Here is a 22169-nt window from a genome sequence, read left to right as displayed (position 1 = left end):
TGGGCAGCAGGGGCAGGGAGGGGATTCTGCCCCTCTGCTGTGCTCTGCTGAGACCCCCCCTGCAGTGCTGGGGCAGCTCTGGAGTGCTCAGCACAGCACAGACAGGGAGCTGGTGGAGCAGGGCCAGAGGAGGCCACAGCAATGCTGGCAGGGCTGGAAGGGCTCTGCTGGGAGGCTCCAGGCTGAGAGAGTTGGGCTTGGGCAGCCTGCAGAAGAGAAGGCTCCAGGGAGACCTTCTGGTGGCCTTGCAGTGCTTTTAGGGGCATAGAAGAAAGCTGGGGACAGAGTTTTTCTGAGGTCCTGTTGTGACAGACCAAGGGGTGATGGTCTGAAACTAAAAGAGGGAGATTGAGAGTGGAGAGAAGGAAGAAATGTTTGAGACTAAGGGCGGTGAGAGCCTGTCCCAGGCTGCCCAGAGAGGTGGGAGATGTCCCATCCCTGGCAGCGTTCCAGGTGAGGTTGTTTGGGACTCTGACCAACCTGCTCTAATTGCAGATGTCCCTGCTGACTGCAGGGAGGTTGGACTGGATGAACTTTAGAGGCCCCTTCCACCCCAAGCCATTGGCTGGCTCTATGAATCTCTCCAGTCCCATCCCCTGGACCAGCGGCAGGGTCTCTGCTCAGCGGTGCCGTTCTCCACTCCTATCCTCAGCTGCCATCTAGCGGCAGCCCTTGGCTCTGCGCCTTGCTCCAGTCCCAATGCCTTGATGTGAGCATTGATGGAACTGTGTCCGGGCTCCAGTGTCAGCTTTCCCTGACCACAGCAGCACCCTACCAGGAGAGGTGTGCTGCTGGACGTTGTGCTCACAAAGAACGTCTGGTCGGGTATGTGAAGATTGGAAGCAGCCTTGGCCTCCGTGACCAAGAGTCCGTGGAGTTCAGGACCATGTGAGAAAGTAGCAGTAGGATTGCAACCCTGGACTTCAGCAGAGCCATCTTTGACCTCTTCAGAGGCCTGCTTGGGAAAATTCCCTGGGTTAGGACTCTAGAAGGTAGGGGTGTCCAAGAGAGCTGGTTAATATTCAAACACCACTTCCTCCAAGCTCAAGATTGGTGCATCCCCATGAGTAAGAAATCAAGCAGGGTAGGCAAGAGGCCTGCATGAATGAGCAAGGAGCTTCTGGGAAAACTCAAATGGAAAAAGAAAGTGCACAGGACGTGCAAAAAGGAACTGTATACTTGGGTGGAATATAGGAATGTTGCTAGAGTATGTAGGGATGCTACAAGGAAAACTAAGGCCCTCTTGGAATTAAATAGATGTAGAAAACAAAAGGAAGGACTTCTTCATCTACATAAGCAGCGAAAGTGTGGGCTTGCTGCTGAATGAGTGACCTGACAGCAGATGCACAGAGTTTCTGAATGGCTTCTTTGCTCCTGTCTTTACTGCTAAAGCAAGGCCTCAGTCACTGGAGAAATTCTGGAGGAAGGAAGACTCTCCTTAGTCAAGGAGGACTGGGAGAGAGATCACCTAGACAAGCTGGACAGCCACAAATCCATGGCCCCTGATGGAATGCATGAGTGCTGAAGGAGCTAGGCTGCTGAGGTTATTGATAAGCCATTTTCCATCATCTCAGAGAGGTCACGGAGAAGAGGGTAGGTGACTGAGGGCTTGAGGAAAGCTGATGTCACTTCTATCTTCAAAAGGCAAGAAGACCAAGGAAACTGCAGGCCAGTCAGTGTCTACTCCATCCCTGGAACGGTGATGGAACAGCTCATTCTGGAGGTCATCTCTAAGCTTGTGGCAGAAAAGAAGATTATCAGAAGTCAGCATGGATTCATAATGGGAAAATCGTGCTTGACCAGTCTGATAGTGTTCTAAGATGGTGACCAGCTGGGTAGAGGAGGGGAGAGCAGTGGATGTTGTCTACCTCAACTTGAACAAGGCTTTGGATACTGTCTCCCATAACATGTTCATAGGTAAGCTCAGGAAATGTGGGATACAGGAGTGGACAGAGAGGTGGTTTGAGACGTGCCTGAAGGACAGAGCTCAGACAGTTGTGATCAAAAGTGCAGCCTGGGGCTAGTGGTGTCCCCCAGGGATAATAATGGGTCCAGCCTTGTTCAACATCTTCATCAGTGACCTGGGTGAAGGGGCAGAGTGGAGCCTCAGGCAGTGCTGATGGTGCAGCACTGGGAGCAGTGGCTGACAGCCCTCAGGCTGTGCTGCCAGTCAGTGAGACCTGGGCAGGCTGAGAGTGGGAGAGAGGAACCTCATGGAGTTCAACCTGGGCAAGGGTAGGGTCCTGCAGCTGGGGAGGAATAACGTCCTGCACAGGACAGGTGAGGAGTGACCTGCTGGAAAGCAGCTATGTGGAGAAGGTTCTGTGAGTCCTCAGAGTTAACAAGAAGTTTCCTATGAGCCAGCAATATGGCCAAGTCCAACAGTCTGCTGGGATGCATTAAGAACAGTGTGGCCAGGAGGTCAAGGGAGGCTCTTTTCCACTCCTCTGCCCTGGTGATTGGGAGTGTTGTGCACAGCTCTGAGCTCCCCATTTCAAAAGAGACAGGGAACTACTGGAGAGTACAGTAACGGCTCTGAAGATGCTGAGGGGCCTCCTCTGTGAGGAGGAAAGGCTGAGAGCCCCTGGGGCTGTTGAGCCTGGAGAAGAGCAGCCCCAGAGGGGATCTGAGCAATGCTCAGCAAGAGAGAAAGGGGGGCAGGGGAAGAGGCTGGGGTCAGACTGTTTGCAGTGGTACCCAGGGACAGGCCAAGGGCAGTGGGCAGAAAAATAGAACCCAGGAGGTTCCATCTGAACAGGAGGAGAAAGTTGTTTGTTGTGAGGGTGGTGAAGGGCTGGAGCAGGCTGCCCAGACAGGTTGTGGAGTCTCCTTGTGTGGAGAGCTTCCAAACCCCCCTGGTCCTTGTGCTGCTGGGCAAGCTGCTGTGGGTGCCCTGCTGGAGCAGGGCGGTTGGACTGGATGACTTCCAAAGGTCCCTTCCCACCCCACCATGCCGGGATTCCATGGGTTTTCCGCACAGAACCAGGCTTTATCCCCTCAGGGCGGCAGGCCCCACGCCAGGGGTAAGCCGCGGGGAGCCCTACAGAAGCCTGTGTGTGCTCCTGGAGCGATGCGCAGACACACCGGGACGCGGCCCGGGACACAGGCACGTTTTATCCTCACGTCTCACGACCACACACCGGGCTGAGCTGCCGTGACGCGCCCCGCCCCGTCCCGCCCCGTCCCGCCCCGTCCCGTCCCGTCCCGTCCCGTCCCGTCCCGTCCCGCTGCCGCGCACTCAGGGACGGCCCCTGCCGGCCGCTCCGCTCCGCTCCGCCCCGCGCCGAGTGCGGCTCCTGCGCGACGCCCCCTGGCGGCAGTCTCGCCGCAGCTCTCGCGAGATTAGGCCCTTTCCCGGCTCCCGGCATACGCTGCTCTTCCTCTTCCTCTTGTCGCTCTCAGGTGAGGCAGCCATGGTCGGTCGCGGCTGTCGCTATCCGCGCCCATCCTGCTCGGCCAGCCCCGGCGACGCGATCAAGGGGCGAGGGTTCGGCCTGCCTCATCAGGCGCCCTCGGTATTTGCAGGGAAGGGCGGGCAGGGGCTGGAGATGGCGGAGTTGGGGCCGGAGATGGCGGAGCGGGACCGGGAGATGGAAATGGCGGATCTGGGCCACGGGGTGGAGATATCGGAGCTGGAGCGGGGATGGACGTGGTGAATCTGGGGCACGGGGTGAGGATACCGGAGCTGGAGCAGTGGATGGAAATGGCGGATCTGGGCCACGGGGTGGAGATATCGGAGCTGGAGCGGGGGATGGAAATGGTGGATCTGGGGCACGGGGTGGGGATACCGGAGCTGGATTAGGGGATGGAGATAGCGGAGTTGGAGTCTCAATCAAGATATTGGCGCTGGAGTAGGGGAAGTAGTGGAGCGGGGGTGTTGGGTGGAAATGGCGAAGCTGTTGCAGGGGATGGACGCGGTAGAGCTGAGGGATGGGTGGAGAATAGATAGCTGGGGAATGGAAACGAGGGAACTGGGGCAGGGATGGAGGTGGAGGTGACGGAGCTGCGGAAGGGGATGGACAGAGCTAGGGTCGGCGCGCGTATAGATTGAGATGTTCGGGTGGGTGATGGACGTGGAGCTGGGGCAAGGGATGGATGAAGCAGAGCTAGGATAGGGGTTATGGGTGGGGGATGGACGGTGAAGGAGCTGGGGCATGGGATGTAGATGGCAAAGCTCAGGAGATGAAGATGCTGGGGCAGGGGACAGATGGTGGCTGGCATGTGTGAGGTTGAAGCAGGCCTTTGAGAGAGGCTGTGGCTGCTGTGATGACATTCTTAGGACACCTTTGGATTGAACTGTGAAAAGAAAGCATAATTTCTGAGCAGCTGCTTCACTGAAACTGATGTCAGGACAGTGGGCAACTTAGGTTGTGCATATCTGTATTAGAAGCTTAATACAAGGGGTTTTTTTAATTGCTATTTGCAGCTGATCCCCCAAGATGGTGCGCTACTCTCTGGACCCTGAGAACCCCACTAAATGTGAGTTGGTTTTGCATGACCCTTCATGGCAGGCTTTGCCAAAGCTGTTGAGGTTTTCATTGAATAAGTTGGGTTATGATTTTTTCTTTTTTTCTCCACAGCATGCAAGTCACGGGGCTCCAACCTGCGGGTGCACTTCAAGGTATGTGGTGTGTGCATAGCAGGAAACAAATTCACTGGGTTTTGGGGTTCCTTTGTTATTTTTTATTGGGGGTTTTGTGTGTGTTTGTTTTTAAGAAGGTGTCTTACATTTCTGTCCTATTACTTTAGGTTGTGGGTGGGTTTTATTCCCAGGAACAAAACCAAAATGGTGCCTCCTAAAAAGCACCCTGCTGAACGCAGGTAGCAAAATGCCATCAGAAAACAGCTGCATTGAAATCAGGAGGTGGAATCAGGCTTATGTTTGATGAGAGATTTTGTTTGGCTTGCCTCTTGGTTGGAAAGGTGGAATAATTATGTTAAAAAAAAAAACAACTGTATTTTATATTTTTCTGTGAGAGCTTCTAGGTTAATAGCAAAAAAAGATGTTAGGAAGAAGCTCTTCCGCGTGAGGCTGGTGACACACTGGCACAGGTTGCCCAGGGAGGTGGTGGAAGCCTCATCCCTGGAGGTTTTTAAGGCCAGGCTGGATGTGGCTCTGGGCAACCTGGTCTAGGGGTTTGGAACTAGATGATCCTTGAGGTCCTTTCCAACCCTGACAATTCTATGATTCTGTCTGGGGAGGGGAGCTTGTGTTGTAGCTTGGAAAGGTGTTTTAAGAGAAACTTTGCTGTGCTGTGTCTTGGTAGAACACCCGTGAGACCGCCCAGGCCATCAAGGGGATGCACATCCGTAAGGCCACCAAGTACCTGAAGGATGTCACCCTGAAGAAGCAGTGTGTGCCCTTCCGTCGCTACAACGGGGGAGTCGGGAGATGTGCCCAGGTGAGGGCTCCTAGGGAACCTAGAGAAGGATGTTGTCTGGAAAGGAGAGAGAGAAAGGTGAAGGGTTGTGTTGCACAAGGATTAAAAAGGGACATCTCTTCCTCTTCCAGGCCAAGCAGTGGGGCTGGACTCAGGGCCGGTGGCCTAAGAAAAGCGCTGAGTTCCTACTGCACATGCTCAAAAACGCCGAGAGCAACGCAGAGCTCAAGGTGAGCCATGGAGACAGGGTTAGGTACAAGGTGAACTGGGTGTCTGCAACAGGATGTGGCTGGCTTTGCAGGTGAAATTGGGCTGTGTAGGGGGGTTTGGTGTCCATTTGGGTTAGGCTGTGAGAAGTTAAAATGTAGTAGTAGAATCACAAAATGGTTTAGGCTGGAAGGGACCTTTAGAGGCCTTCTAGTCTAGTCCCTCTGCAGTCAGCAGGAACATCTGCAGATAGAGCAGGTTGTTTGTAGCCCCAGACTGATAGATTGCATTGTGTTGGAAGGGACACTCAAAGGTCATCACATCCAACACCCCTGCAGTGAGCAAGGACACCTCCAAGTAGATCAGGCTCCCCAGTGCCACATCAAGTCACAACAACCTCACCAGGAGTGTTGCCAGGGATGAGGCATCTACTGCCTTTCTGGGCAACCTAGGCCAGGGTCTCACCTCACTGTCAAACATTTCTTCTCTACAGTCTTCTAGTTTTCAAACCATCACCCCTTGGCCTGTCACAACTGGCCCTGAGAAAAAGTCTGTCCCCAGCTCTCTTCTAGACCAGGTCTCCCTGGAGCATTCTCTTCTCCAACCTTAGAGCAGAGGGCTTCCTGCTCTCCCAGCACTGCTTCTCTAGCCCTGCTCCAATGGGCCCCTGTCTGTTGTAGACTCCAGAGCTGGCTCCAGCACTGCAGGGGGGGGTTGCAGCAGAGTGGCAGAATCCCCTCACTGCCCATGCTACTGGGGATGTCCCTGATTTTCACAGGCAGCTGTTTTGTGCCTGATTATCAACTGTTTGTTTCCCAAAATCCACAAAGAGCAAAATCTCTGGACTTCAGGACGATATATATAACACAATTAGCACTTGATCTGATGCATGATGGCAGTGATGACAATCTTAGGACACCTTTGGAACAACCATGATAAAACTTCGTTTCTCTGAGCCATCAGCATCGCTTTGAGTTCACTGTGAGGTGTAGAAGGTTCTTGAAGCTTATAAAAAAAGTTACAAGCACTGATTTCATTCACCCCCACCCTGCCAGGGTCTGGATGTGGATTCTCTGGTCATCGAGCACATCCAGGTCAACAAGGCTCCCAAAATGCGGAGACGCACCTACAGGGCGCATGGGCGCATCAACCCCTACATGAGCTCCCCATGCCACATCGAGATGATCCTCACCGAGAAGGAGCAGATCGTTCCCAAGCCGGAAGAAGAAGTTGCTCAAAAGAAAAAGGTAAGAAGTGTGGCACCCCTTGGGTCCTCTTTCAATGAATGTCTTGACTTGAGGAATCGGGTTGCTGTGATGACCATCTTAGGACACCTTTGGAAAACCCATGAAAAAAAAATGGAAATTGTCTTTCTGAGCAACCTCAGTATTTGTTGTAAGCCCAGCACTGAGAATTTAGGAAAGGGTTTCTCAGGACTGGGGCTTCACAGAACCCCAGCATGGTGGAGTTGGAAGGGACCTCTGGAGATCATCTAGTCCAACCCCGCTGCTCAAGCAGGGGCACCCACAGCAGCTTGCCCAGGGTCACAACTGACAGGTGGGGTTGGAATCTGTGCAGAAAGGAGAATTCACAACCTTGCTGAGCAGCCTGCTGCAGGCCTTGGGCACCCTTGCAGGTGGTTTTGTGAAGTAATTTAGCAATTCATAGAATTATAGCATCAGTCAGGGTTGGAAGGGACCACAGGCATCATCCAGTTCCAACCCACTGCCATGCGCAGGGACACCTCACACTACAGCAGGCTGGCCAGAGCCTCATCCAGCCTGGCCTTAAACACCTCCAGGGATGGGGCCTCAACCACCTCCCTGGACAACCCATTCCAGGCTCTCACCACTCTCATGGGGAAGAACTTCTTCCTCACGTCCAGTGTGAATCTCCCCACTTCCAGCTTTATTCCATTCCCCCTAGTCCTATCACTACCTGAGATCCTAAAAAGTCTGGCTCCAGCTTTCTTGTAGCCCCCTTCAGATACTGGAAGGCCACAAAAAGGGCTGAACAGCCCCAACTCTTTCAGTCTGTCCTCATAGGAGAGGTGTTCCAACCCTGTGATCATTTCTTACATCAATTCTTAGAGCTCTTTCAAAGAATTAGTGTACATTCATCCACATTTATCACTGAGATGTTTGAAGCAGGTACAGACTAATCCCACTCTTTCCTCATTCCTCTGTTTTCCAGATATCTCAGAAGAAGCTGAAGAAGCAGAAGCTGATGGCTCGGGAGTGAACCTTCTGCAGCAGCTGTACATAAATAAAACTAAAAAATTAAGATGCATTTTGTGCATTTCGCTGCTTTTTTGAGGGTTTTGCTGTAAATCTTGGCTCTGGGGGCTGTGAGTGGGCTACTTTGGGCCTCCACGTGATTCATGGGCCACTCGGGAATCTGCATGGCCGCGGCAGTGGGGCTGTTGGTGATTCAAGGGTGTTAGTATCAAAACGGAGAACTGGGACCCAATGCGATTTTTCTCTTTCGGCCGTGTCGCGGCCTGGCCTTGATCCTGGGGCAGCAGAACGGGGGCGGGACAGGGGGCGTTGGTCACGGGGCGTTGGTCACGTGATGCGCACTGTGTCCTCCTATTGGCTGTGAGCGGCGCCGGAAGCTCCGATCCATTTCCGGTGCAGTGGCGGAGGAGCAGGCGGCAGCCGCGGCCGTGGGTCTGTGCCTGGTGAGGTGGGTGCGGGGCCTGGCGGGTTCCGGCGGGCCTGGGCTGATCACTGAGAGTGCCCCCGTGGGCTGCGGCTTCTCTGGCCCGGCCTCGGCTCCCCCGGAGCGAGGGAAAGCATAGGGAATACTCTAAGATGTAACAGCTGGGGCGTGGAGTTGGTCGGTTGGTTTCAACGCGTCTTTAAGTGGAATGTCGCCGATTTTGTTAATCTTTGAGCTCCAGATTTGGCTGGGTCCAGCGGGAGAGGGAAACCCTGCCTCTGCTCGCCATTTATCGTGAACCGGGAATGTCCGCCGGGCTTTTGGGGAATGCTTCAGCCTGCAGAGCGGAGAACGGGAGAGGGTTACATAAATTAGGCCTTCCAGACCTAATGTTCTTGTTCCTTTTTTTGTCTGCGTAGCCTTTTTTTTTTTTTTCTCTCCCCACTCCCATTTCCATCATAATAGTTGAGTCAGGAGCAGGTGAAATAGGGGGAACAAAGCCCAAACGTGCTTCAATTTGCCATGTCATGCGTGTTCTTTCTGCTGACCTCATGAGTGGTGGCTTACAGCGAGAAACAAAAGCCCTTATCACAAAGAAATAAGCTTACTGTTAAAATTTGGACCAGTTGCTCTTTTACTCCTTGTTTTTCCCTAAATATTAATTGCCTGTCTTGGGGCCAGAAGAAACTCCTGCATAATTAACTGTATCAGGACTGGGTTTGTGCTTCCCCTGGCTTACTTTTTGTAGCTGGCAGAGGTGTGACTTGGTTTTTCGTCTATAATTTTGATGTCAAGTAGCTGCAGAGGCCTCAAAACATCAGTCTGGGGTGTTCCCTTCAGCCACATTCTTTAGAAAAGGGATGAATCTACAACTAGGGATTGTATAAGGGTCTGGGTTGGGAGGGACCTTAAAGATGATCCAGTTGCAACCTCCCTGCCATGGGCAGGGACACCTCCTACCAGACTGACTTTTCCTCTTGCTTTCACCCATATCTTCAGTGCCATTGATCCAAGAAGCTCTTCTGATCCTCATCAGCTTCACATGAGCTCCAGTGTTAGCCACCATCACTGCACTGAGCCCCTGGAAGGTTTTCCATTTAGTGTTCTTCACAAGTCCAATGAGGAAATTGTGGTCTGTGTTCAACAAACACCTTTATGGCTTAAAATGCATCATACATTAGTACAGGTGAGGGGTTGACCTGCTGGAAAGCAGCTGCATGGAGAAGGACCTGGGAGTGCTGGTGGACAGCAAGTTCACCATGAGCCAAGAAAGTCAGTGGTGTCCTAGGGCGCATCAAGCGGAGCACAAACAGCAAGTTGAGAGAGGTTCTCCTCCCCCTCTGCCCTGGTGAGCCCACATCTGGAATACTGGGCCAAATTCTGGGATGAAAATTGAGTATCTTGGTGGAGAGGGGATCTGGATTGACTTTGGGAACAGCTGTAATGGATTATCGTATAACACGTGATAGATCATGCTTAAGATTCATCTCTGACTTCAGGGAACAGCTCCTTAAAACCTGCTTTTGAAGTGGCCAAAGCCACACTTGGAAGTAGTCAAGTGGAAATTGGTATTTTGTTCCCTAGGGCTAAAAAAATCAGTGAAACTGATCCCACATCAAGCATCTGTCTCTTCACTCTCCTGGAAAGCTTTTGTTTTGCTTCTCAGTAGAAAAGTTGTGATGTCAGCAGCTTAGAGAGGAGGAATGTGAAGGGCAAAGCTTCTATGCAGCATCATGTCACCAAAATGCTGCTTGTCAGCACTGGAAGGAGCAGCTCTAATCCTGCTTAGCTGCTGCTTCTTACAGATGAACCTTTCTCCACATGTGCTTGTTTACCATGACTTTCTCTTGGTTTGTGAGAGAGAGAAGGATTCATTTTCTAATAGTTTGGACAGTTGTATTGGGTTAGTGTAGGATCAAGGAATTAATTCACCTTCTCCTTTTCTCAATTCCTGGCTAGGATTCTTTTTTCCTTCCCTGCCATTAGGTTGATTAGATCCAGCCTTTAGATGTGTCACAGTCCTGACATTTAATCACTGAATCCCAGCATGGTGGGGGTTGGAAAGGATCCCTGAGGGTCATCCAGTCCAACCCCCCTGCTCAAGCAGGGGCACCCACAGCAGCTTGCCCAGGATCACAATGGCCAGGGGGAGACTCCACAACCTCTCTGGGCAGCCTTTTGCAGGCCTCCAGCACCCTCACAACAAAGAACTTTCTCCTCCTGCTCAGCTGGAACCTCCTGAGTTCCAGTTTGTGCCCATTGCCCTTGTCCTGTCCCTGGGCACCACTAACATGAGTCTGGCCCCAGCCTCCACCCTTTAGTTCTTGCTGAGCATTGGTCAGATCTCCTCTGGGGCTATAGCCTCTGTGGACTCTCTCCAGTAGTTCCTCATCTCTCTTGCACTGGGGAGCTCAGTGCTGGACACAATACTCTAGGTGTAGCCTCCCTAGGCAGAGAAGAGGTGGAGGAGAACCTCCCTCAACCTACTGGTCACACTCTCAGTGTACCCCAGAACACCATTGGCCTTCTTGGCCACAAAAGCACATTGCTGGTTCATGGTCACCTTGTTCCCCAGCACTGCCAGGTCCTTCTGCATGAAGCTGCTCCCCAGCAGGTCAACCCCTCACCTGTCCTGATGCAGGGGATTATTGCTTCCCAGATACAGGACCCTGTACTTATCCTTGTACCCTATACTTACCCTTCATGAGGTTTGCCTCAAATGAAAAGAACAAACCTTTTGGGCCCTTTTACACTGTAGTGTAAGTCAGGCAAATTCCTGCAGCTCACTGTTTTGTGTGGTTTCAGCCTCTGGCTTCATTTCTAAACCAAAACTTTTGTTTCCTGAATTTGTGTGGGGTTTTTTAAGTTCCATCTGCAGAATGTTTCTCTTTTCTGAGGACCTCCTAACAGGAGAACAAGAAGTTTTTGAAACTTTGAGAGTTAATCTACACTCAAACGATCTTCCGTATTTGAACCATCCTTACTGATAACTTTGGGCTGTTTTCTTAGCTCATGGCTGTCATTGTAAGCTGTTTGTTTGTTTGTTTGTTTTCCCCTCACCAGCTTTGCCACAGAGGAAGCCATGGTGTGCATTCCTTGTATTGTCATTCCAGTTCTGCTCTGGGTCTACAAGAAGTTCCTTGAACCTTATATCTACCCTGTGATCGCCCCTTTCATTAAGCGTGTCTGGCCCAAGAAAGCTGTGGAAGAAACAACAGCCATGAAACAAGGTCAAGGAGGTGGTGCTGGAGACCCAGGGATACTGTCAGCCAGGAAAAGAGATCAGGAGGTTGGACCTGGAATTTACACAGTAAGATTTAATTTATAAAGTAAGATGTAAAACGCCCTTGTGCTGGGCACTGGTGAGGCCACAGCTTGAGTCATGGGTCCAAGAAGGACATTGAGGTGATGGAACATGCCCAGAGAAGAGCAAAAAAGATGGGGAAGGGTCTGGAGAACAGGGTGGTGAGGAGCAGCTGAGGGAAGTAGGGTTGTTCAGCCTGGAGAAGAGGAGGCTAGGGGGAGACGCTCTGGCTGCCTTCAACTCCCTGAAGGGAACTTGTTTGCTTATAAAAGGGAGTTACAAGTGGTGCTTGTAGAAAGAGTTGTAGAAAGGAATTGTACCTGTGTTCTGAAAGAGCTTAGGTAATCATATTTTTTTAATGTCAGAGGAGCAGGTACTGTTTCAGAGAAGGAAGAAGGCAAATTTCTAGCATCACAGAATCATTTGGGTTGGAAGACACCTGTAAGATCACTGAGTCCAACCCTTAACCCAGCACTGCCAGGCCACCACCAAACCATGGCCCTCAGCACCACAGCTGCATGGCAGCCCCTGCAGCCCCTCCAGGGATGGGGTCTCCACCACTGTCATGGGCAGCCTGGTCTTGGTTTTGACAACCCTTTTGAGGAAGAAATTGTTCCTCATGTTCAAACTAAACCTCCCCTGGTGCAACTTAAAGCCATTTCCTCTTGTCCTGTCACTTGTTACTTAAGAGACTGTCCCCACCTTTCTCCAGTTTCCTTTCAGGGAGCTGTAGAGAGCAACAGGTTTTCCCCTCAGCCTTGCTTTTCTGTAGACTAAACAACCCCACATCCCTCAGCTGCTCCTCACAACACTTGTGCTCTAGACCCTTCACCAGCTTCTGGATGCTCCAGAACCTCAATGTCCTTCTTGGAGTGAGGGACCCAAAACTGTTGCCAGGATTCAAGGTGCATCTTCACCAGTGCCCAGTGCAGAGGGGCAATCTCTTTACTGGAGCTTGGCTGAGCAGCTCCTCACGAGACTGGTACTTCACCCATGAAGTAGAACTATTTAAAACCATTTCTGAGCCAGCTCTGCCACTCATAATGGCTGAAAATCTGCTGTGTGTGTCACTTGTGCATTTATCATTTATGTTTTGAAACAAAATGCAAAGATTTTTCATGTTCCTGCCCTCATTGTCCACCCCCCAGGTAGTAATTATGTCTTAAATCTTAAGAGACTCCACCACACTGGTTCTCACTGCAGATTTCTTCCTACATCTTCCCTGGCCTTGCTTTTAAAGTCCATTTTCATCACCTTTCAGTTACTGTTTTGGGTACTCCCTTTTCTGACATCCCATTTATGATGTTGTGCTTCCTTTGCAGTTTGAAAGCAATGGTGTCACAAATGGAGTTGCCACAAAGAGATCCACAGACACTTCTGACAAGAAAGCAGATTGAAGGAAGCCATTCAGAATGGTTTTATTATTCCCTTGTGTCCAAAAGGGACTGGTGATGTTGCTGTCACTTCAAGACCTTCTTTCTTTGCACGTTTTAGCTGACTAAAACCCTTTGTTGCTGACAGGAGAGGGACTCTTTTGCCACTAAAATGGCAGCCAGCACATTTCTTAATTTAAAATTCCTGAAAACTGCAGGTTTTTGTGTTTTCCTTCCTTCATCTCATCTGTTTGGTGTGACTAGTGTATAGGTTAAGTAATGTAACAAATAAATCTAGCTGTGGAAGTTAAATGTTATCTTAGTTTCACTAACTGCTAGTGCAGTACATGAGGCTTTCAGCTCCAAAACTACAGCTTGTGCTTGACCTTACTGAAAAGCTTTGAATGGCATCATGGCAACCTGAGTGTAAAACCATGAAGAGCTCAGCATTTTTGGTGTCAGATCCGTGGGTGAGCTAAAGGAGTTAAAGCTACATGCAGAACTTACTTAACTTACTCCAAGCAAAAAGTCTTGTTTTGGTAATTCCATTAATTTTCCTTCAAATGTTGTGCCTTTCATTCCTGAAGTGGAGCAGTAGGGGCATGATGTGACAGATTAATGAGTAATGATTAACTGTTGCTTTTCTGTTCTGCTTTGGTGGTTTCAAATGTCTTCTGAAGAAGAAAGAAGTCTCTTTAAAGTGCTTGTGGAACTTGAGTTGTAAATAAAACCCCTGCTTTATTATAAATAAGCTGCTCCATACAGTCCTTGGGCTTCTGAGTCATAAATATTGGAATGGGTAATAAAATCTTTGAAGACCTGTAGACAGGCCCCAAGCAGAAGGAGCTCATGAAACCACTGACTTCATGAGAAAAAAAAGTGAACCTGGCAAGTCCAGCATTGCCTCCTCATGGAAGGTTATTCTAGTACCAACTTGCATCCCAAGGCTTAGTAAGGACGAGAAGTGCTGAACCACAGAATTGTCAGGGCTGGAAGGGACCTCAAGGCTCAGCCAGTCCCAACCCCCCTGCCATGGACAGGGACACCTCACACCACAGCAGGTTGCTCACAGCCACCTCCAGCCTGGCTGCAAAAACCTCCACCTGTTTTCCACCACCTCCCTGGGCAACCTCTGCCAGTCTCTCACCACCCTAATGTCTAATCTAAATCTGCCCTCCTCTAGTTTTGCTCCATTCCCTCTAATCCTATCACTTCCTGACACCCTAATAATTTCCTCACCACCTTTCCTGTAGCCCCCTTCAGACACTGGAAGGCCACAAGAAGGTCTCCTCAGAACTTTCTCCTCTCCAGCCTGCACAACCCCAACTCTCTCAGTCTGTCTCCACAGCAGAGGAGCTCCTGCCCTCTGCTCATCCTCATGGCCCTTCTCTGGTCACACCATACTTCATCTTCTCAGCCAGACTACTTAAGCTTCAAACCAAAATTGTTTGAGTGAGTTTGGATTGCTGTTTATTTGTCTCCCAAAAGGCCCACCTCAGGCATGCCTGAAAAGGCAGATCTTTTATAGATGTCATCCTTGAATCCTCACTAAGGTGCAGGCTCCTCCTTGCAACCATTTCTTCTCATACCAGGTAATTCAGAGAGTGGCTTGGGTTGGAGGGGACCTTGGAGATCATCTAGTTCCAACCCCCTGGCATTGGCAGGGACACTTTATCACTACAGCAAATTGCTCAAGCCTTCATCCAACCTGGCCTTGAATTAATTCATTAACTACTTTGGAGACAAGCTTGATCCCCACCAAATGTCTTTGGAGACTGGGACAGACTGGAGACCTGGGCAAAGGGGAACCTAATGAGGTTCAACAAGAATGAGTGTAGAGATCTGCACCTGGGGAGGAACAACACCATGCACCAGTACAAATTAGGGGTTGTCCTGCTGGGAAGCAGGATAGAGAGGGACCCTGGAGTCCTGGTGGACAGTAAGTTATCCGTGGGACAGCAATGTGCCCTTGTGGCCAAGAAGGTAAATAGTCTCCTTATGTGCAGTAAGCAGATAGGGGTCAGCAGGTGCAGGGAGGTTTTCCTTGCTCTCTACTCACCCCTGTGAGGCCACATCTGGAGTCCTGGGTCCAGTTGTAATCAGAGAATCAGGGCTGGAAGGGACCACAAGGATCATCCAGTTCCAACCCCCCTGCCATGGGCAGGGACACCTCACACTGGATCAGGCTGGCCAGAGCCTCATCCAGCCTGGCCTTAAACACCTCCAGGGATGGGGCCTCAACCACCTCCCTGGACAACCCATTCCAGGCTCTCACCACTCTCATGGGGAAGAACTTCTTCCTCATATCCAGTCTGAATCTCCCCACTTCCAGCTTTATTCCATTCCTCCCAGTCCCCTAATGAATTGTAACAGTGTGAGAGCTGAAATCCTCCTCCCACACCCACAATGACCAGGCTAGCTCGGTCTGGAATCAAATGAAAGCTGTATTGACAAGCAAATCTACAGTCTATGATGCAATGTAATGAATATGTACAAACAGACACCATTCACAACATTTATAAATATGTACAATCAACAGAAAAGCACAACCAAGCTGCCTTCACTACTCTCAAGGGGTCTTCCCCAAGGGGCCTCCCCCCCAAACCAGAAAGAATCCCCCCAGGCACCCCTGGCAGAAAGCAGAGAGCCAAGAAGCAGAGAGGCTGTTAGACTTAGCTTGTCAAGGTCAGTGTGTTATCTTCAGCCAGAAAAGAAGAAGCCAGACAGAAGCCCTGCAAGCAAGCTCAGCACTGCCCAAACTCCCCAACCTTGTTTTGAATAGTAGTTCTTAAACATTACTCTCTCTCCAATAGAAGTGTTTAGAATAGCCATTATTTTGCCTTCTTACACCCAATAGTGATTTCCATTCCTTCACCTCCTCTGCTTGAACATTGTAAAAAAAATTAAAAAGACAGTTTTAAAACTGTCACGTCACTACCTGATACCCTGAAAAGTCCCTCCCCAGCTTTCTTGTAGCCCCCTTCAGATACTGGAAGGCCACAAGAAGGTCACCTCAGAGCCTCCTCTTCTCCAGACTGAACAGCCCCAACTCTCTCAGTCTCTCCTCACAGCAGAGCAGCTCCAGCCCTCTGCTCATCCTCATGGCCCTTCTCTGGACACCTTCCAGCACCTCCAGATCCTTCCTGGAACAGAGGCTCCAGAACTGGATGCAGTACTCCAGGTGGGGTCTCAGCAGAGCTGAGCAGAGGGGGAGAATCACCTCCCTTGCCCTGCTGGCCACACTTCTCCTGATGCTGCCCAGGCTCTGGTTGGCTTTCTGGGCTGCAAGTGCACATTGACAGCTCCTGCTGAGCTTCTCATCCACCAGCATCCCCAAGTCCCTCTCCTCAGGGCTGCTTTCCAGCCAGTCACTGCCCAGCCTGGATTTGTGCTTGGGATTGCCTCGACCCAGCTGCAGGACCCTGCACTTGGTCTTGTTGAACCTCCTGAGCTTGGCTTGTGCCCACCTCTCCAGCCTGTCCAGGTCCCTCTGGATGGATCCCTTCCCTCCAGCCTGTCAATGCCTCTGTCCATGGCACCAACAAAGATGTTGAACAAGACTGGTCCCAGGACTGATCCCTGAGGGACTCTGTTTGTCCCTGGCCTCCACTGGGACATGGAGCCATTGACAGCCACTCTTTGGGTGCAGCCATCAAGCCAGTTCTGTATCCATCTCATGGTCCACCCATCAAACCCATGTGTCACCAGTTTGGAGACCAGGATGTGGTGTGGGACAGTGTGGAAGGCTTTGCTCAAGTCCTGGTAAATGACATCAGTTGCTCTCCCCTCATCTGTTAATGTTGTCACCTGTTCCTAGAAGGCCACCAGGTTTGTCAGGCAGGATCTGCCCTTGGTGAAGCCATGCTGACTGTACCCAATCACCTCTCCACTATTCTTCTGTCTCAGTAGTGCCTCCAGGAGGATCTGCTCCATGATCTTACCAGGCACAGAGGTGAGACTGCCTGGCCTGTAGTTCCCTGGTTCTTCCTTCTTACCCTTTTTGAAAATGGGAGTAATGTTTCCCCTTTCCAGCCATTGGGGACTTCCCCAGACTGCCAGGACTTTTGGAACATAATAGAGAGGGGTTTAGCAACCTCCTCTGCCAGTTCTCTCAGTACCTGTGGGAGTATCCTTTTGGGTCCCATGGACTTGAACACTTTCAGGTTCTTCAGGTGATCACCAACCTGATCTTCACTTATGATGGGCAGTTCTTCCTTCCAGTCCCTGCCATTATCTTCCATGACTCCAGGAGTGTGGCTGGAGGCCCTTGCAGTGAAGACTGAAGTAAAGAAGTTGTTAGCCAAAATCAGAGGTGTTTCTGCCTGGTTTCGAACCAGGGACCTTTCGCGTGTGAGGCGAACGTGATAACCACTACACTACAGAAACCTGTGTGAACCTCATTCTTTTGTCTCTCTCAGGGCAACAGAGGATCTGTCTGGCCTTAGCTCAGGACAGATTATTGGCAGCAGAGGATGGTTTCTGCAGGGAGCTCTGCAAACCAGATTGGAGAAGTGCAGAGATGGAAAAGTTAAAATGGAAATCTGGGCTGCCTGCCCCTTTCCCCTTTGTTCCATGCAGCATGGTGAGCTGCACAGAGCGGGGGAGGTGGCAGTTGCAATCGGATCAGAGTCGGCTCTGAGGCGACCTTCTTGTGGCCTTCCAGTATCTGAAGGGGGCTACAAGAAAGCTGGGAGGGACTTTTCAGGATATCAGGTAGTGACAGTACTGGGGGGAATGGAATAAAGCTGGAAGTGGGGAGATTCACACTGGATGTGAGGAAGAAGTTCTTCCCCATGAGAGTGGTGAGAGCCTGGAATGGGTTGTCCAGGGAGGTGGTTGAGGCCCCATCCCTGGAGGTGTTTAAGGCCAGGCTGGATGAGGCTCTGGCCAGCCTGATCCAGTGTGAGGTGTCCCTGCCCATGGCAGGGGGGTTGGAACTGGATGATCCTTGTGGTCCCTTCCAGCCCTGACTGATTCTATGATTCTGTGATTCTGTGCAATGAATTGAAAAGTGATGGAAAGTTTAAATAGAATAGCAATCAGTATTTACAGAAACTACAAAGGATAGTGGAAAAGATATCCCAAAGCGTACAGAGTCCCTTACACCACACCCAAAGGCCTCCCAACTCTTCCCTTCTCCCTGCCTGAGGGTATACCCAAACCCCCAGGGCTCTTTCTTCCCCCACTACCTCTATGCTAGTCTCATGCTGGCCAGGTCTGAGTCTGCCCTCCCACCTTCTCTTCCTGATATTAGGCCTAGACAGGCCTAAGAGGCCTTGAGATACTCCCCCACCGTTACCTGATAGGGAGCATCTCCCATGGGAGCAGAGAGGGAAGAAAGAGGAAGAGAATGACTTTGCAGATGGATTGATAGGGCACAGGATTTATGGGTAGAAATACGCCGTTTCCTGGGTAGAAATACACCCTACTGGGTTGGACACTGGGGACACTGGAGGTGTAGCTTATGTGGCAGTAACAGGAGGCACCCAGCCTAAACTGCCACATTCCACCCCTTATTTCATACCATAGTTCCTGCACCCAAAACAGATCATCAAATTAGAAACAATTTTTAGATGACATGTATAGCAAAGTCCAAGTCTTCACCTGGACATCCTTCCAAACAGTCTCTCATTCAGGCTCAGGCAACAGTTCATTCCAGTTCTTCTCCCTCATGTGATGGAACCTCTTCAGGAACGTTCTTTTGCAGTGTGAGCTCTTCATAGATTCCATGGACATCCTGGTCACCTGGAAAATACCTCATAACTTCTCCACAGAATCTCTGTCTCCGTCTCCATCTGCTCAAGTGGTGTGTTTCCATCGCCTGGAGCAATCGAGTCAGAACAATCAGGTTCATCCACTCCTTCCACTCCCCCAGGACACCACAGCAGAGTGCCACAGTAACCCTCCCTGTTACTGATACATATTTTTTTGTGTGAAAAAATTACCTTTTTCTCCTTCCAAACTGATTCCAGACCATTTACCTGTCCTTTCCCCTACTTGATTTGTTTTATCTTGCCTTACCAGAAAAGGGAGAGGGAAGGAATCTCAATTTGTTACTGTTTGGGCTTTTAGACTCCATGTAAAAGCTCAAACCAGCACACCCGCATGCATCAACAGCCAGAGACTTTGGCAGCAGAGGCTTTTGCAGCTTCTCTTCCAGCCTTTGGTTTTCCTTTGCACAGCAGTGAGGGGAAGCTTAATAAAACAGTGCAGAAGGTAATGCAGGGCAGGGGGAGGCAACGGATCCTGCCTAGGCTACTTCGAGCTTCACCGTGGTGGTGCCAGCCATGGCAGGAGAGGTGATTGGTGGCTCTGGCTGGAAAGCCCCTTCCATAGCCCAAGCGGCAGTGATGGCTCGCATGGAAGCTTTGGTTTGTCCCACAGCAGAAGAGGTAGATGTGGCTCCCATTGCTCACACATTAGCAGCAGCAGTGCTTATCAGTCCCTGATTCTTTAAAGGAACACTCTTTTCACTGCCCACAAGCTAGTGAAAAAAGGAACTGTGTAGCTGAAAGCTGTATTCATGCAGTCAGAACTTTTGTTCTAAAGCTTGAAAATCTGCACATTTCTGAAGATAACAGCTTGTAAATGATGGAAGAAGAGTGCTTTTTCTACTGCCTTCTGTTTGCAGCTTTCCCCCTTCCTCTCTCTGTTACCTCTCCCTCAGTTGCAGTCCTTTGCAGTTTTGCAGAAGCTGTTTAAGATTTAAAGTAACAGTGCTAAGTTTTGTTAAGAAAGATGTTTTAGCATTTTGTAGGTGCAAGCCTGCTATGGATTTTAGCATTGATTTCTGATTATAAGGGATCTTGGAGATTTGGGTTTTTTAATGTTTGTCAATAGTTAAGTTTTAACAGTAAGGATAATGAATAATGAGTACTTATGAGAAGTATTTAGTAATTGTAGTAAGGTATGTTAAGTAAAAAGTAACAATAATAAAATGTGATAAGCATATGGTAATTACCATAGACTATCATAATTAGTAATTAATTATTATAAATATGGTAATTAATAATAATAAGGTATAAATAATAATGGATAAATTTAAGTAGAATAAGTTATTCTACAACTTCAGAAGTTAAGTTTCTTTTAGGGTTCAAACCTGTGATGAATATAATAATGATTTGTGTTAAAGGGTGAGCTAGGAGTAAAGTTCAAGGAGCTTGTTTTGGAAAACCGCTTGTGGGGCACAGGCGAGCCAAAGGTGTGGGGTTTTTAAACTGAACCATATCTGGTGCTATCTTGGTGGCAATTGCTTTGCTATTTCTAAAGCTAAAGACAGTCCTTTGTAAAGCTATACAGGTCTCTCCCAGGCAGACCTGGCTCTGAATTATGGGCAGTGCTCTTAATTTCCCTGGCACATACAGGGCTGTGGAGCGGCACGAGCAGGCAGCTCCTCTTCTCCCGCGACTGTAGGGTCACACAGGATGCGTCTGAGCACGATTCCTGCTTTGCAAGCTAGTACACAAAAGGTTGTGTCTCACAGGTCTGCACCTTGTGGCTGTAGCAGGCGTTGTTAGGGCTCGCTGAGGTTCAGGTTAGTCCTCCCCCCTCGACTGGGTTAAAGTTTACCCTCAGGGATTCAGTCCCTTTGAGGTGGTGGCTCTTTTCCTACTGATGGGACTGGAAGATTACGATGCAAGGCTGACTGTAACTGCAGAGCAGCTTGCAAAGGACTCTGTGGACTTCTGGGTAAACTGAGGCAGGCAGCACTTCCTGGTTTGCTGGCTTCCCTCCAGACTGCAGAGGCCAGTAGCATTCATGTGAGTGAGCAGAGCTTAATAGAAGCAATAGCAAGAGCTTAGTAGCAAAATCTTAGGCAAAAAGCAAAGAGTGACTTGTTCACATATTGGGGAATACTTATATATTACTTGAGCCTTGAAGTGGACCAATAGTCAACCATGATGAGACCTTTTCAGCCTGTGACCAAGTGTGTGGCTAGAATTATGCCCAAACTTGGAAGGAGCATAAGTATGGCATGAGCATCCCATGCGGTGGGTGCGTGGTGTTGTTTACCCCAAAGAAGGCAGGTTGGGTTGTTTACTGTGGGCTGGCTGGACTCCTGGTCCTTTGTTTATTCTCTCTGGGCTAAGCACCCACTCCAGAAAGGAGAGGGATGGGGGTGTGGGATGTGACCCAATGTGTTGGGACAAGTTTTGGTAGTATCTGGAGCATAATTTTGGGCATATGGTGCCTTGGTGACAGCCTCCACAGATAATTGTCCTGTGGACTCTCTCTTTATTGGAATAAAGTTTTACAAGACTCCTCTGTCTCCATTGTGAACAGGAACTTCTAGATCGGATTAATTTTTCTTTACAATTTTCACATCTCAAGCCTCTAGTTTCAGGTTTTTGCATTTCCTCAGGTACACTATACTGCCTGGCATAATCTGACAAGTCTTGAGCCACTTCTTCCCCCATTCATTGTTTCAAGTCAGGCTGGCTCCCTCTGGGTGTTAAAATTTCCCTTAGAGCAGCTTGCATCCTTGAAATTTTGGAGCTGAATATGTTTTATTTTAAGGGAATCAGGGTGTCCCCTGACCCAAGGAGTCATTAGCTTTGGATCCACCAGGAGAGAAAGGGGAGATTCAAAATCATGTTTTAGTTCCTGATCGTATATCATTTGCAAGCATGCAGCCTTTTGCACATTCTCCATTATTTGATTCATCCCTCCCTGCACAACTAAGGGTTCCCCCTGCTTCTTTGGATCAAAACCTCCTGCCCAATATGCAGCTTGCTGCATAAGACTTCAGTGCCCATTTCTGGTTTTGTAGTTATTGGGGTGTAGTTAGCACCCCAATAGGCTGTGGCTTCAGCTTCTGTTAACATAACTGGATCCCCTGCAGCTTTCGAAATTCGATGTACATATTCCACCTCCAATTCCCCCACAGAACATGCAAATTTTGGCTAGCTCAGTGGAAGAGAAAGGTACCTCTTTGGTAGTCATGGTGGGGATATTATCCCCATCCTCATATAAACTTTTAGTTTTAATGAGGGGCCTCACATGAATTGGCAGCTTCCTTCACTGCTGCCAATTCTGCCCAATGGCATATGGGGGCAGGATCTGGGTAATTTATGTTCTGACTCCGAATATAAATTTCCCCTCCTCTCCTAATTGAATTTTAAGGTCTGCCACTTCATCTTTCAAGGTGGCAATATGTCTTTGTAGCGACTTCACTAAGTTCTTCGGGAAGGAAACTATTTTATTCTCTGATTCTTGCCATTTCTGTTTCTCAACCACTGAGGC

General features: G+C 49.7%; 3 protein-coding genes and 4 non-coding genes across 8 annotated transcripts in view; 5 read left to right on the top strand and 2 right to left on the bottom strand.

Annotated features, from left to right (window-relative positions):
* Positions 1 to 3366: 3366 nt before the first annotated feature.
* On the top strand, positions 3367 to 7870 carry RPL17 (ribosomal protein L17). The gene is made up of 7 exons (XM_054398240.1): positions 3367 to 3402; positions 4427 to 4479; positions 4581 to 4621; positions 5268 to 5402; positions 5513 to 5611; positions 6644 to 6835; positions 7782 to 7870. The coding sequence occupies exons 2-7, from the start codon at positions 4440 to 4442 to the stop codon at positions 7827 to 7829; spliced, it is 555 nt and encodes a 184-aa protein (XP_054254215.1). The 5' UTR covers positions 3367 to 3402; positions 4427 to 4439; the 3' UTR covers positions 7830 to 7870.
* On the top strand, positions 4259 to 4327 carry LOC128979879 (small nucleolar RNA SNORD58). Its single transcript, XR_008489454.1, has one exon. It is a non-coding gene; the product is annotated as a small nucleolar RNA SNORD58 (small nucleolar RNA).
* LOC128979881 (small nucleolar RNA SNORD58) lies at positions 6482 to 6548 on the top strand. Its single transcript, XR_008489456.1, has one exon. It is a non-coding gene; the product is annotated as a small nucleolar RNA SNORD58 (small nucleolar RNA).
* Positions 6897 to 6970, top strand: LOC128979880 (small nucleolar RNA SNORD58). Its single transcript, XR_008489455.1, has one exon. It is a non-coding gene; the product is annotated as a small nucleolar RNA SNORD58 (small nucleolar RNA).
* A 361-nt stretch (positions 7871 to 8231) lies between the features above and the next one.
* On the top strand, positions 8232 to 13657 carry CZH18orf32 (chromosome Z C18orf32 homolog). 2 transcript variants are annotated; one of them, XM_054398242.1, is made up of 3 exons: positions 8232 to 8273; positions 11313 to 11538; positions 12876 to 13657. In XM_054398242.1, exons 2-3 carry the CDS (start codon positions 11332 to 11334, stop codon positions 12948 to 12950), a joined length of 282 nt encoding a protein of 93 aa, XP_054254217.1. In that variant the 5' UTR covers positions 8232 to 8273; positions 11313 to 11331; the 3' UTR covers positions 12951 to 13657. The 2 variants fall into 2 exon arrangements, with proteins under 2 accessions (XP_054254217.1, XP_054254216.1); XM_054398241.1 differs by having other exon boundaries at positions 11313 to 11559.
* Positions 13658 to 17239: 3582 nt separating this feature from the next.
* Positions 17240 to 17312, bottom strand: TRNAV-CAC (transfer RNA valine (anticodon CAC)). Its single transcript has one exon. It is a non-coding gene; the product is annotated as a tRNA-Val (tRNA).
* Positions 17313 to 18026: 714 nt separating this feature from the next.
* Positions 18027 to 22169, bottom strand: part of LOC128979262 (class II histocompatibility antigen, B-L beta chain-like) — a 6247-nt gene continuing 2104 nt past the window's right edge. Inside the window, exon 5 of the mRNA XM_054397462.1 lies at positions 18027 to 18062. Coding sequence (XP_054253437.1) covers positions 18027 to 18062 — 36 coding nt within the window. The remainder of the gene's footprint in view (positions 18063 to 22169) is intronic.

This window comes from Indicator indicator, chromosome Z (genome assembly GCF_027791375.1).
Source record: "Indicator indicator isolate 239-I01 chromosome Z, UM_Iind_1.1, whole genome shotgun sequence".
In the NCBI taxonomy this organism is placed as follows: Eukaryota; Metazoa; Chordata; class Aves; order Piciformes; family Indicatoridae; genus Indicator; species Indicator indicator.
The sequence above is the reverse complement of the archived record's forward strand: the minus strand, read 5'-3'. Positions and strand labels throughout refer to the sequence as shown.

Excerpts from the sequence above, each read along its gene's own strand:
- CZH18orf32 (XM_054398241.1), top strand. The coding sequence starts at position 11,332 with ATGGTGTGCATTCCTTGTATTGTCATTCCAGTTCTGCTCTGGGTCTAC. Across the intron at positions 11,560-12,875 it reads TTGGACCTGGAATTTACACA|TTTGAAAGCAATGGTGTCAC; the intron begins GTAAGATTTAAT and ends CTTCCTTTGCAG.
- RPL17 (XM_054398240.1), top strand. The coding sequence starts at position 4,440 with ATGGTGCGCTACTCTCTGGACCCTGAGAACCCCACTAAAT. Across the intron at positions 4,622-5,267 it reads ACCTGCGGGTGCACTTCAAG|AACACCCGTGAGACCGCCCA; the intron begins GTATGTGGTGTG and ends GTGTCTTGGTAG. Across the intron at positions 5,403-5,512 it reads GAGTCGGGAGATGTGCCCAG|GCCAAGCAGTGGGGCTGGAC; the intron begins GTGAGGGCTCCT and ends TTCCTCTTCCAG.